Source organism: Ranitomeya variabilis, chromosome 5 (assembly GCF_051348905.1).
Source record: "Ranitomeya variabilis isolate aRanVar5 chromosome 5, aRanVar5.hap1, whole genome shotgun sequence".
Lineage (NCBI taxonomy): Eukaryota > Metazoa > Chordata > Amphibia > Anura > Dendrobatidae > Ranitomeya > Ranitomeya variabilis.
The window spans coordinates 421,580,623-421,595,668 of NC_135236.1; the positions used below are offsets into that span (position 1 = coordinate 421,580,623).

The window sequence follows — 15,046 nt, forward strand, 5'->3', positions numbered from 1 at the left end:
GTATACTCCCTCATCCACTATTAAAGAGCCATAAACCTGCTATCTAGATAGTTTGTAGTCCTGGGAATGGATGCGGCTCATTTAAAACATACATTCAATAAGACAAAAAAGGTCTTCAAAAGGAAATAACTAAAATTTCTTGAGGGTATTGGGACTGCTTTATTTTGACGATGTGGCTCTAAGACTAGAAAAGTTTGTGCATACCTAACAGAGGAATTTGTTCCATAGTTGTTTTTAAGATTTTAATAACAGTTATTAAAAATTTTAAAATATATACATTTAAAATTTACTTACAATGAGTTGCTGGCAAATATAACATCAAAAACTGTACAGACAACACAATGGTTTATCTACATATCCTTAGACTGATCATCTTCTTCCAGTTTCTTGATCTCACTTTTCAAACCGTTAATAGTTTCTCGGCTGGCTTTTAATCTCTCCTTCAACTCCGATATTTCAAAACTTGTCTTCTTCTTGGCAGCATCTAATTTTTCTCTGGTTTTAGATTCTAGTTCTACGACTAAAATAGCAAAAATGAATGCATTCAGGTCACCATATGAAGATATATATATATATATTTTACTTCAGGATGCTTGTCATAAAAAAATTAAAAAAATTGCTTTTCCCCTACTATTCCACCTCCTTTCATAGATCCTAAACTTTATTAGAAAAGCAAGTATTACCTGTGCTGCCACTATGAGCACATCTCTGAGGATCATATAGCCCTTTCTTGTTATGCAGGCACTTCTTCCTGTCCACTACTCCCGATCCGGGCACCAGAATTGGATGAAATTAAAATTGCTTGTCCCTGATGGGCGGGGGCATGGTACCTTTCAATGTTTGACATGGGGTCCAAGCACACATGCTCAAATGTCAGATTTCACTCTCCTCTGCTCAATCCAGCTGAAAAGCGCATCACAGTACTAGTCAATTGAAAGGGCTGGCACTGCAAAGCATCAGCATGCTCAGTGCAAAGGACAGTGAAGTCTGAGGCTGTGTGCACACGTTCTGGATTTTTCACGTTTTTTTTCGCTATAAAAACGCGATAAAACCACGAAAAAAAAACGTTCACATTAAGCATCCTATTTAAAAGAATGCAATCTGCATTTTGTATGCACATGCTGTGCTTTTTTCCTGAGCGGAAACGAATTCCGGAAAAAAAAACGCAGCATGTTCATTAATTTGCGGAATCACGGGGATTCCCCACTCATAGGAATGCATTGATCCGCTTAATTCCTACATGTGGCTATGCCCACCACGCGGGAAGTAAGCGGATCATGTGCGGATGGTACCCAGGGTGAAGGAGAGAAGACTCTCTCCTCCATGGACAGGGCAAAAAATATATAAATTAAAATAAAAAATAGTGATATACTCACCTTCCGATGGCCCCTGGAGTCCTCCCGCCTCTCAGCGATGCACGCGGCAGCTGGGATGCTGTGTGCGAAGGACCTGCGATGACATCGCGGTCACGTGACGTCATCCCCGGTCCTTCGCACACAGCATCCCAGCCACCGCATGCACCGCTGAGTAGATCAGGACGCCGGAAGGTGAGAATAACTATTTTTTTTAATTATTTTTAACATTAGATCTTTTTACTATTGATCCTGCATAGGCAGCATCAATAGTAAAAAGTTGGTCACACTTGTCAAACACTGTTTCACAAGTGTGACCAACTTGTCGAGTTTTCCAAACGATACTACAGATCGCTTGGAAAACGCTAGGATTCTACAAGCTAATTACGCTTGCAAAACGCTAGTGTGTAGTGGGAATATGCATGCCAATTCTGCATGCGATATACCCGCGGCAGGAGTTGCGGAATTGCCGCGGAAGTTTCCGCGGCAATTCCGCAACATGTGCACTTAGCCTGATACCCGAGCTCGCCAACTGACTGCCAATGCTTTGTAGAGCGAGCCACTTCAATTAACAAGTACTGTGATACGCTATCTAATGACAAGCTGCAAATAGAGCTTGTCAGCTGAAGGGGCAGGCAAGATCAAGGTAGGGCAGAGTGAAGACCAAACGCACATTCTCAGATCAGACACCCTGTTAATCATTAAAAAATTCAGCTTTGCACCCAGTGACTCCCCACAGAGAAATGTATACAAGCAGCACAGAAATAACAAAATAGCAGAATAGAGACTTTTAAGACTTCTGAAAGGAGGTGGAAACGCCTTTAATGTACTTCTATAATGAAGTAAAACTTACATTCTGTTTCATGTTTATATGCTCCAAGAGTTAACTGGCGGGATGTAGTTAAAAGCTGCTGCATCATAGCTGTAGGATCTTGGAAAATCTATAATAATAAAACTTTATTATTTTGGGGGTACAAGGTTGAAAGCTGACAATATAGTTAAAGGGGGATGTCCAGGACCATTTTTTTTTTTTTAGTATGACCTAAAACTTAACCACCAGGTAGCTGCTAAGGAGGTATCTGCCTGATCAACCCATCGCAGACTCATCAGTCACTGCCTTCTCCTGCAGGCAATTCACCTGCTCCATGGGCTGCTCTATCAAAGGTGAGTGACTGCCGCCATGATGATCACAGGCAGCCAGCGGGGAGCCAGCTGTCAATCAATATGACTTGGGCAGTCCCAACCAGTCAACAGAACAAACCGCTGCTTTCTCAACGTGAAGTCAGCCGAATCTCCGGCAGGAGCGGTCTCCTAACACTGTGCTGGCAGAGGTTGACACAGAGCACAACAGGCAGGTAGTTACTAACTGCCTGTCATTTCTTCTGTGCGCACACACACACACACACACACACACACACACACACACACTTCCTAGCAGTGAGTATATTATAAACTTAATAATCAGCATTGTACAATCCCTGTGACACTTTTTATATATGTCCTGGACAACCCCTTTATTACACAGTAGTGGAATAAAAAGCTAAAATGGAATCTTGACAGAAAAGTAAACAGAAGCCAACTGCTACATAGAATGGGACAATGTGAAAGCAATATGAAACAAGCTGCTAATTACTAGAAGTCTCAGAAGCTTCAAGCCCTTTAGAACATCTTACAGAAGCTTCTAATATTTATCTGCATACTGTAAGTAATTATCACTAGCCATCACTCTAGCTACACAAGTCATTTCTCCTGTATAGACAAAGGTTTCTTACCATTTCATCATAAAACTCTGAGACAACTGTCTTTTTCCCCAGCATGGCATTTGTGTCTGACTGAAATAACTTTAGCAAATGATACAAAGTGACCTAAACCGAAAAAAAGAAAAATATATAAAAAGTTAGCAAAAAAAAGGGTACTTACAATTGTGGTCAACGTGACTGCCACATGATAGTTTTTATTAAAAGTCAATATCTTCAGAAATAGGTGGATACGGACCATCTATGTTTTATTAGATTTTAATATGCTCCGGTACATTCAACAAGAAGTCGTCCCATCCTCATACAGGCATTTCAAAAAAAAAAAAATAAAAATAATGAATAAAAACAGTAAATGACATGGGCACGTGTAAAAGACTCCCTTCTCGAATACTTGGCTGCGCAACCAATAGCAGATTTTGGATTGAGATCCGGTATCAATGATGGTCCGTTTAAAGGGACCATCAGCACAGAATGATAGTTCAAACTTAGTACAGGTGCTCGGTGAATCATGGCGAGACCAATCATTTAGCTACACTTTCCCCATCATCTTCAACCCCGCTCTTTGACTGCTCTGGCTTCATAGACCAAGAGAAGGACAGAGACATATGGAAACCAAGCAGGTGGAAAGGTATACATAAATAATTGGTCTAGCTGTAGAGCACAGAGCAGCGGGACATAGTTTGAACAGTCATTCTATACTGACAGAGTCCTTTTAAGTGCACCTTCACACCTACTTGTTCTCCCCCACCCTTATTCGACAGTTCTGGCTTTATAGAGAGAAAAAAGCCACCTCCTAATGTTTGCCATCCTTCAATAACTTTTTGCCAGGAAAAATTTGGGAAGCCTCATTTTTGGGGGAGTGGGGAGTTTGTGCATAAAAGAGAAACAGATGAAACACAGATGGTAAAAAATGGCCATTGAGACCTAAACTTTATGAAAAACAGGTCATTTGTTTGCAGATGAGAAATAATCACCATGTGTGAACTTGACATTGTCCAATTATTGAACACTGCACATTACGGTATGTTCAATGGATGAAATTGTGCCTTTTTTTAACAGCAATTTAGAAAACAAAAACTTGTCATAGTATAATGTGAACATAACCTTACATTGAGCAAAAAAGATGAGTGTACTTACAGGTCGTTCATTTGGATCAATAAAAAATATTTTTATGATGATCTCAAATTCACCCCATCCAGTCTCTGTAATTTCGTATGGCGGCTTAGTAACAACTAAAATAAAGGACAAAAAGGAATTACAAACAAAATCCCTTTTTGTGAAAGACAGTACTGCCCAAGCTGTGACCCTCCATCCCTCATAGGTGGCTTCACAGATACTTTTGCAGTCGATTTTGCAAGGCAGCGGCGAACATGTGTTGAAATGTTTTCTCTGCCCTGTTATCCAACATGGCCATAGGTAAACTATGTACGATGACTCCTATATTATATTATATAAGAAGCTTACAACCTGTAATGACCGCACGACCACCTCAACACCATCCTGTAGAATGTAAGCCCACAATTGTTCTTGGTAGTTTGCTCCATTACACATTTGTATACACTATATCCTTCAGCTGTAGTACTTCTTCCTATTACACCTTTTCATTCAAGATTTAGGGCCTGTAGTAGGTCGGGATCACACATACACGAGATACGGCCGAGTCTCGCAGGTGAACACCCAGCTCTGCGCCGGCACTCCGGAGCGGAGCGTGCAGCTCCATGTATTGCTGTGCGGCTGCACGCTCTGCTCTGGAGTGCCGGTGCCAGAGCTGGGTTTTCACCTGCGAGACTCGGCCGTATCTCTCTGTGTGTGATCCCGGCCGTAGTCTGTTTCTCTGTCCATACTGTGTCTGAATTTACCATGTATCGCTTTTGGTGATTTTGCCGGCTGTGTTAAACTGCCTGAACATGACTAACATGATCAGAGATAGCGCCAATGACTCCAGTTTAATCACTTAAATTTCACTAATCAATCTTTGATCTGGGCATTTAAAAGGCGAGACGCTCCGATGCCCATAGTCCTCACCGCCGATGTGTTGACAATGCAAACTAGTGAGGGGCCTACTGAAGGCCATCATTGCCACCATCTTGACACACCTATGAAGCCATGCAAGTGCTTGTTGGAACTGCAGTTTATTTCCCATTCTGCACTTGACATACATTAGCTTTTGCAGAGATAGGTGTAGCTCTTTCAATGACAAGTCCAGCAATACTTTTACAAGGCTAGTTTATTCCTCCATAACGGAGAAATCAGCATTTGAAAGTTTTTGAGTGTGGAAGCACTACAAAAGTCAGTAACTCCAGCTCTATTCCCCGCCCAGCGAGGAATATTCATACCCAACAACCTCTATGCTGTGTGACTTCATGCAAAGGAGCTGGCACACAAGCAGGAGGAGGCACCACTGGGCAGGGAATAGAGCTGGGGTGACAGAGGCTTGGAAAGAGCTTGAATGCACAAAAGCACTTTAGCCTCAATTACATATCAATTCAAATACCCATTTCCCTGTAATGGAGGAACGGACTGACCATACAAATATATTGCTAGACTTGTCTATGAACAGCTAAATGTGCAAATAGTTTGGGGTGGAATCCCTCTGACAGATTTCCCTTTTTAAAATACAATAGATATTTAGTCATGCTGAGATCTAAAGTAAAGGCCCCGTCTCACATAGCGATTTACCAACGATCACGACCAGCGGTACGACCTGGCCGTGATCGTTGGTAAGTCGTTGTGTGGTCGCTGGGGAGCTGTCACACAGGCAGCTCTCTCCAGCGACCAACGATCAGGGGAACGTCTTCGGCATCGTTGAAACTGTCTTCAACGATGCCGAAGTCCCCCTGCAGCACCCGGGTAACCAGGGTAAACATCGGGTTACTAAGCGCAGGGCCGCGCTTAGGAACCCGATGTTTACCCTGGTTACCAAAAAAAACAAACAGTACATACTCGCCTTTCGGTGTCCGTCAGGTCCCTTGCCGTCTGCTTCCTGCTCTGACTGAGTGCCGCCGTACAGTGAGAGCAGAGAGCAGCGGTGACGTCACTGTTGTGCTGTGCTCTCACTGTACGGCGGCACTCAGTCAGAGCAGGAAGCAGACGGCAAGGGACCTGACGGACACCGAAAGGCGAGTATGTACTGTGTTTTTTTTTACATTTATGCTGGTAACCAGGGTAAACATCGGGTTACTAAGCGCGGCCCTGCGCTTAGTAACCCGATGTTTACCCTGGTTACCAGTGAAGACATCGCTGGATCGGTGTCACACACACCGATTCAGCGATGTCAGCGGGACCTCGACGACCAAAAAAAGGTCCAGGCCATTCCGACACGACCAGCGATCTCACAGCAGGGGCCTGGTTGCTGGTACGTGTCACACATAGCGAGATCGCTACTGAGGTCGCTGTTGCGTCACAAAACTTGTGACTCAGCAGCGATCTCGCTAGCGACCTCGCTATGTGAGACGGGGCCTTAACCTGCAACCTACAAGACATTGGGATTTAACATTATACCTCTTAAAGGATTTCCATAACTTTCATGCAATTTAAATTGAATTTTCTTCACATAGGCAGACATGTCCTGAAAGTAGAAAGAAATGCAACTTCAGTCTCTGTCCAAATTGCAACTGCGCTATTAGTGTTCTGGGACGGGGGTTAGTAAAATATATGAAGGACGCAAACCTTTCCCAACATTTTTTTTTTTTAAGTTGAATTTATGTCATTAGTGTAGATATAGAAAACATCTGACAAGAACAATGAATTGTGTTACTGGTACCTCATTACGATAGGGTTTGACATAAACCGTCCACTGGTGAGTATGCCCATCTTCTTCTCTCTTCTTCCCAAAGTAACGGGCAACATTTCCATAGACGACAGGTTTTACAATTGTAACTCCCTAGATCGGGAAAAAGAAAGACAATTAAAGAAGCACTCCTCCTACCAAAGTTTTTATCCTCTTAATATATTGCAGTCATCATATAATATAGCACTGTGTATTTTGCCTTCCTACCCAGCTAATTCTTGTCTTTTCCCATTAGATCTATGACATCACATGATTAAACACTGAATAGCTGAATCCCTCTAAGCGCTATGTAGAAACAGGAGGTCAATTTTCCCTGTATTACTCATAAGTCACTGCAAAAGTCCCTGGTAGATGGTGGAGGGAGCAGCTGGGTGAGGGGTTGAAGAGGAGAATGACAAATGCAGGGACAAGAGACTTCCTGTTTCTACATAGCACAGATAAAAGAAGAATTAGCTGGGTAGAAAGGCAAAATGAGCAACTGTAAGCAGACAGTGATATATAACATGATGGCTGCAATATATTAAGAGGATAAAACCGATCGGAGGAGGAGTGCTTTTTTTTTTTTTTTTTAAACAAGATACCAATATAGAATAGTGGCTCCTAATAATAGAGACACATTACCCAGTAATGATAAAACAGGCTTTTGGAACACTATGCACATTGATGGTACATAACAGTTGTGGATTTACCTTGATTCCAAAATCCACCAGAAAGAGATCAGACAACTCTGCAGGTTGGAAACTAAGTGGATTCTGACAACCCAGAATTATAACAATCTCCTGAATGTTTCTTCCACCTAGAAACCATGGGCCATATTTAATCATCAACTAAGTGGCCCATAAAAAGGCTTTACAAAACTGTGGCAAATGGAGGCTGCGCGGTCAGCCCTGGTAACAAGATATATGAGGCTAAAAAAAGCAATAATTAAATGATAGTCACCATTAAAATTCCGTGAAAAGCCTCAAAATCTAATATATCCCCCCATGGTGTACTTATGGCTGGCGCATTAGAATGGGAATCAGGCAGATGTACCGGTATCCGCTCACAGCTTGGGATATGGTCGCCGTCACATGCAGCCGTGCAAGGAAAGACCCCAATGCAATGGTGGGGACGGGCCCAGCTCGCTCACAGAGCCTCTCACCTGTACCCGCAATGCTACGGTCTCTTATATGTGAACAGGGGTCCGCAGGTAACAGATCACAGGTCCTTAGGATAAATGGCCCATTACATGTGAAGCACCACTATGTATTTCACTCACTCAGCGCCATTCCACAGCATCACTGTCCCCAGTGGGACTTCACCGTACAGAAAGCCGCTGAGCATTTCTGCCCATTTATACCATGGGAAAGGTCCGGGGGTCTCCGATCACCACACAGTGCAGCCCCAGACCCCCCCCCCCCCATAGTGCAGCCCCAGACCCCCCCCCCCATAGTGCAGCCCCAGACCCCCCCCCCCCATAGTGCAGCCCCAGACCACCCCCCCCCCATAGTGCAGCCCCAGACCCCCCCCCCCATAGTGCAGCCCCAGACCACCCCCCCCCATAGTGCAGCCCCAGACCACCCCCCCCCCATAGTGCAGCCCCAGACCACCCCCCCCCCATAGTGCAGCCCCAGACCCCCCCCCATAGTGCAGCCCCAGACCCCCCCCCCTCCATAGTGCAGCCCCAGACCCCCCCCCTCCATAGTGCAGCCCCAGACCCCCCCCCCTCCATAGTGCAGCCCCAGACCCCCCCCCTCCATAGTGCAGCCCCAGACCCCCCCCCCTCCATAGTGCAGCCCCAGACCCCCCCCCCTCCATAGTGCAGCCCCAGACCCCCCCCCCTCCATAGTGCAGCCCCAGACCCCCCCCTCCCTCCATAGTGCAGCCCCAGACCCCCCCCTCCCTCCATAGTGCAGCCCCAGACCCCCCCCCCTCCATAGTGCAGCCCCAGACCCCCCCCCTCCATAGTGCAGCCCCAGACCCCCCCCTCCCTCCATAGTGCAGCCCCAGACCCCCCCCTCCCTCCATAGTGCAGCCCCAGACCCCCCCCCCTCCATAGTGCAGCCCCAGACCCCCCCCCCCTCCATAGTGCAGCCCCAGACCCCCCCCCCCCCCTCCATAGTGCAGCCCCAGAACCCCCCCCCCCTCCATAGTGCAGCCCCAGACCCCCCCCCCCCTCCATAGTGCAGCCCCAGACCCCCCGCTCTGTAGTACAGCAGCACACGCCTCTTTGTGCCTCTGCCGGCTGTACACGCGCAGACTGCCAGCACAAAGTGGAATAAACCCACACACATATGCCGGGCGCCCAGAGCCGGCTCCCGGGCAGAGGACCCCCAGACACAGCCGTGTGGGGGTCAGGGACCCCTGCAGGGCCGGCTACACAGCAGGGTCCAGGCCCCCTCACCTTAACTCTCCCTCCGGAGTCCGGGCCGAATTCAGCCATCCTCTTGAACATAGTGAAGCGGGAGGCGGCCGGGGAGGGGCAGGAGCAGCTCACGGACGAGCCACCGCCACTCACCGCAGGAAACGACCGGACAGCGGCCACAAGAAAGCGCACAGCGTACACAGAGCTGCGGGAATTTCAGCGTCTGACGCCGCGGTCCGAGCGCTGATACAAACCTTCTACGGCACACGAAACCCTCCTATTTCATTATGACAATGGTACAGTCCAAACACTAACGCGCCCGCCCAGTGACTGGAAGGGGGGCGTGGTCACGTGGGGAATGCTTTGGACTCTTCCGTCTCTGGCTGCCTTTGGAATGGGAATAATGGAGGGCCAGGAGGGGGTTAATAATAGTCGCTGCCCATTGTAGCAGCCCGGCACCGCATTCAGCCTAAACACTGAGGGGGAATTCTGAATGGTTGCCATGGGCAACTACACTTTTCCCTGCAAAAAAAGTGGTGCAGAGTATTTTTGACCCACAAAACAGCAGCAGAAAAGGCGAGAAGCCGGAGACATTCCTAGGACTTGGTTCCTATTGCACTGAATGGATCCTGGACTGGATAGAATGGCTGATGACTACTGGCCATGTCGCCCGCGCCTCCTGGGGTCCTCCTGGTGCTGTCATTGTGGCCATCATTTTGTAGGGTTAGTCTTTGTGTCAGAGATGCCAAGGCCGCCCACAGGGCTACGGCGGCGGTGGAACACTATAAGCGCGCGGTCACACTGGGGTACAAAGCGGACACGTGCTGGCCGTATACTTGAGGAACACTGAAGTAATTCTCCAGAGCTAATGAAAGCCAAGAAAATCGAATCTATAACCGAACTTGAATCACTAAATGATATTGGTATTAAATATCAGATGAAAGCGCATCTATTGTGGTGATTAATAATACAGGTTATGTGGGGTCAGTTGGAAACGTGCTGACTGAGAGTGACAGCTACATTCCCTTTTAGCCGATCAAACCCTTCAATTTCAACTCAGAGCGTGTGAACAAAATAAACTATTGGATTATATTTGCACCTATAGGTCATTAGTCACAGAAAGTATAGCGATTATACAGCTGATCTCCTGGATTTCATATTTAGCCTGTTTTTTTTTTGTCATCAGTAGCGATGGGCGAGCACTAAAATGCTCAGGTGCTCGTTGCTCAGGTCAAGCAAATTGGAATACTCGGGTACTCGACCCGAGCAACGAGCCCAATGTAAGTCTATGGGAAACCCGAGTATTTTTGCATTTTTACCACCATGTGGTGCTCATTATTCTGTATGGAGCAATATATTTCCCTGAATATACAGTACTGTATGGAGCAATATATGGGGTTCATTATAGTGTGTGGAGCATTATATTAGGTCCCTTATTCTGTATGGAGCAATATGTGGGATTTATTTTGCTGAATGGAGCAATATATGTGGCTTATTATACTCTATAGAGCATTATATGGGGCTCATTATTCAGTATGAAGCATTTTATGGGGCTCATTATTCTGTATGGAGCACTATGTGGTGCCCATAATACTGTATGGAGCAATACATGGGGCTCATTATTCTGTATGGAGCACTATGTGGTGCCCATAATACTGTATGGAGGACTGTACTGTCCGGTTTCTGAGTTATTGTAGAATGTACAATAGATATCACTCATGTGAGCAGTAAGTGAAATCTTTGGCATTGTACTATACCTATATTACTCTGTCGTATCTTTGCATCATGAACTGTGCTATGTGTTAAAGGGGCCCACTGAGACTCTTTTGCCCTGTGCCCATGAAAACCTGCAGCCAGCCCTGGTATATATGGCTAATGATGAATATGAAATATCCATTAAGATACCCTCTACAGTTTGAATGTGATAGATCTTACTCTTTTGTATGTTGTTGCACTTTACCCAAATGAAACAAGGAAATGTGTCCCTTTTTTGAGGGGTTTAGAAAGGTTTGCCGGTCTTTAGAATTTTTAATCATCCTCTTTTCATTAGCCTGCACCAATCTGGTTTTCAGATTGGAAGGGGGTGTGAGTACATGGGAGAAATGGATTTTGGAATTCCTCAACCATGCGGTAACCTTTAGTATGGTCCAATGTCTATGAATCAATTTATGACTTCTGTAAGCAAAGGGATGGTAGACGTGAACAAATGAAAGTCTTTGCCCTTCCTGCCTTATTCATAGCACTTGGGTTATGACATACATTATGTTCTGTTTGAGTGTCTATGTATCCTCTCTTTTTTAATGTATTATAGATCTCACTAAAACGTTGTTGTTTGACATCCCCCTTGAATACAATCTTGCCAGCTGAAGCTGGGAGATGGGAATGGATCTCTTTGTTGCAGATGGATGACACCTGGAGAAATGCAGAAGATTGTTCTGGTTGTTTTTTCACATAAAGGTCAATCAATAGAGAGCCTCCTTCTTCTTTGATGTCAGCATTGTCTAAAAGGTGAATCTCTTTTTGATAAAAGTGCAAAACAAATTGCAGTTCTGGTCAGATGCTATTTAGGCAATTGTGGAAATCCACAAGGGTGTTCAATGACACTCTCACTCTCCTTTAAATGCAAACGATATCACAGATATAGACTTAAAAAAGATTCAGAACTGAGCGGCACTAGGTATTAGTAATCTTCACAGGCTAAGAAATGGAGGACGGATTTTTCAGAAGACTCAAAACACAATGTTTATGAACGCATCGAAGGGCTGTGCTTAACATATATCAGAAAAATGGAGTCACAGGCATTGCAAGAATGTAACAGATGTGGCACGCACCTCGAGGTCCTGGACCCGTGGAAGCGCATTTGCGCGAAACGGCCGTCATCCTCTCCTGCCTCCCCGCATCCCTCTCCTTCACCTGCCGCCTCTCCATAAATGTCTATTACCGCATAAAGGTGAATAAAGGACATTGATTTCAGCAATCTCGGGGTGAGTGCCACATCTGTTACATTCTTGCGATATCACAGATATAATGATACCAGCAGCTGGAATATGACCTAAATAGGCTTGTGTGGATATTAATCTTTCTTAAAAAAGTTAGCCATATAGCAACTTGCAAAGGTGTGTGTGTGTGTGGGGGGGGGGCACATTGAATCCCATAATTATGTCTTGTATTTGTTAGAAAAAAATCCTTAAACAAAAAAATAAACTTCTTTGAGAATCAGAAGTAAGAGGTCAATGAAGAGGTCTCTAACATTATCCGCGAAACCATTCCTATGCCACCTCAAGACCTGTGTCATGTAATAGAAGTGTAGAGGCTACACACATCCCATGTAACCAGTAGAGAATCCTCGGCATTCGGCCTAGGTCCCTTATGAGATTTAGAACTTTGCCTATGTCCAGGAGACATGAGCCTGTTTCTTTAATAAGAGGCCTTAATATTTTGTCATGGTGGATAGAAAGTGGTGATAGAATAGAGTTAGCGAAAGCAACATTAGGTCTCCTTGGTGGTTTAGACAGTCTACTATGTATTTGGGGTATTACATAGAAGAAAGATCGAAGTCATATACTATTTTGTAAGTGACATATAAGGGTAATTTCACACAGGACATTTTTACTGCGTTTTTTTTTCTGCAGCAAAACCTGATCATCTTGGCAGGAAAGAAGCGTTTTTGGTGCATTTTTTTCATGTGTTTTTTTTCTCTTTGTGCATGCCAATAAAGTTGAGTGCGCACAGAGAAAAAAAAAACTTCCTGTAGATAGAATAGATAGACTGATAGAATAGATAGAATGAATAGATAGATTGATAGAATAGATAGAATAGAATAGATACATTACCTGCGGTGACCTCTACCCCGGCATTTTCCCACGGTGTAGAGGTTACCTCAGGTCAGTCTGTGAGGGAGCGCAGGCTCGGTGACGTCACCGCTAGGTACTGAGCCTGCGCCAGCTGCGTCTCATTCATTGCCCAGTCGCTTACAGCCGGGGCGGTCACATTAGCAGCGCTCCTGGTTGTTAGCTTTATCTCCCCTAGATACTGCGTGGGACACTCGTTATATTGGACTACGACGGATCAGGGAGTATTTGTGCTGGGTTATTATTAACTAAGCCCGCTTAATGTCACCTTTTAATAGGAAGGTGACATTAACCCCTCATTACCCTGCTTGCCACTTCTACAGGGCAAGTGGGAAGAGGAGGGCAAAGTGCCAGAATTGGCGCATCTAATAGATGCACTTTTTCTGGGCAGCTGTGGGCTGCTATTTTTAGGCAGGGGGGCCTATATCAATGGCCCCTTACCAGCCTGAGAATACCAGCCCCCAACTGTGAGCTTTGCAAGGCTGGTTGTCAAAAATGGGGGTGACCCTACGCCGTTATAAAAATATTTATTTAAATTTAAAAAAGCATCAGGAGGGACCCCTCTATTCTTCATAACTAGCGTTGCTGAAGCTGACAGCTGGGGTTGCAGCCCCCAGCTGTGAGTTTTGTCTGGCTGGTTATCAAAATAGGGGGGGGGGCCCGCGCCGTTTTTTTTAAATTATCTATAGCGCAGGAGTGGCTGATGAATACTCCCATAGGTGTCAGATGATGGAAGCAGTGGTCCCATCACCTGACACCAGTGATCGGAGGTGAAGTTTATACCTCCGATCACAGCTGAGCGCTCCCGGTGTCTTCTGACAGTATGGGAACCGCGGCTCTGACTGGGAGGATTTCGCCCCGATCAGAAGCAATGGTTGCCACACTGTCATGCATATGACAGCGTGTCAAACACTGTAATGTGGGACCCCCCATTCAAGTGAATGGGGTTCGGGTCACCTCTGCTGGCTGACAGGCTGCATGGACGCATCATGCAGCCTGCCATCTAGATGTAGCAGAGCAGAGTGTAAAGTTGCATCCGGCTGTCCTTGACTTTTCTGCAGCAAATACGCTGCAAGAAAAGTCAACCTGCGTATTTGCAGCGTTTTTTCACCATCCATTCAAGTCAATGGGTGAATAACGCTGAAAACTGACATGCTCTATGTCCAAAAACCGCAGCAAAGCACAAAATACTAAAATACTGATGACACAAAAAAACAATGTGTGTGCATGAGATTCCTGAAATCTTATAGGTTTTGTTGGTATTGTAAAAAGCAGCTGAAAATTAGCATTAAAAAACGCAGCAAAAACGCCCTGTGTGAACTTACCCTAAGAGTAGCTAATGATCAATGATTGTTTTAATTTTGACATTTATAATAGTGGTTGAATTAACTGGTAGTAACCAATCTACCTCAGAGTTACCTAATTGTTACAAAATGTCTACTAATCATGTAATAATATCACTTCCCCTTTCCAGCAAGGCCATGCCCCCTAGTTGGACAAGTCATAAAAAGTGTCTAAAACAAACCATAAATATGATGCAAGTCATGAACACAGTTTTTTGGGTGTAAATTATGCTAGAATCATGCCACAGTGGTTCTTTCTTTGTAATACATGTTAGCTGGGAGGTTTGTAGTCCGTTGAGAATGATGTTGTTTCTAACAGCTCTCATGTATCAGCTTTATTAGTAGACTTATTTTGTTCGTCTTGCATTTTCCTCTCTAGCTGCAGCCCATTTTCTCTGCGCTCCATGAGAACATAGATGCTTTCATCCCTGTCCAGACTTTGATCTGCTGTGTACATCTTCCTCACCCTCCCAGCTGCTATCGCTAACACTTAGAGCATGGGGGAGAGCAAAGAGCGCCATCAAAGTGAGGAGCAAAGCCCTGACAGATTTTGCAGTGAAGCTAGCTAGGCGAAGAACTTGATACAGCAAAATGGCAGTACATTTCTAG

General features: G+C 45.2%; 1 protein-coding gene across 1 annotated transcript; it reads right to left on the reverse strand.

Annotated features, from left to right (window-relative positions):
- Positions 1–228: 228 nt before the first annotated feature.
- YEATS4 (YEATS domain containing 4) lies at positions 229–9,621 on the reverse strand. Its single transcript, XM_077265242.1, has 7 exons — positions 9,283–9,621; positions 6,873–6,992; positions 6,611–6,677; positions 4,247–4,341; positions 3,125–3,217; positions 2,206–2,293; positions 229–520 (listed from the first exon to the last, which is right to left on the reverse strand). Exons 1-7 carry the CDS (start codon positions 9,331–9,333, stop codon positions 351–353), a joined length of 684 nt encoding a protein of 227 aa, XP_077121357.1. The 5' UTR covers positions 9,334–9,621; the 3' UTR covers positions 229–350.
- Positions 9,622–15,046: the final 5,425 nt, after the last annotated feature.

Coding starts and splice junctions, on each gene's coding strand:
- YEATS4 (XM_077265242.1), bottom strand. CDS start 9,333: ATGTTCAAGAGGATGGCTGAATTCGGCCCGGACTCCGGAGGGAGAGTT. Junction 3,218..4,246: donor TTGATCCAAATGAACGACCT/GTAAGTACACTC, acceptor TTTTCGGTTTAG/GTCACTTTGTATCATTTGCT. Junction 521..2,205: donor ATATAAACATGAAACAGAAT/GTAAGTTTTACT, acceptor TTGCTATTTTAG/TCGTAGAACTAGAATCTAAA.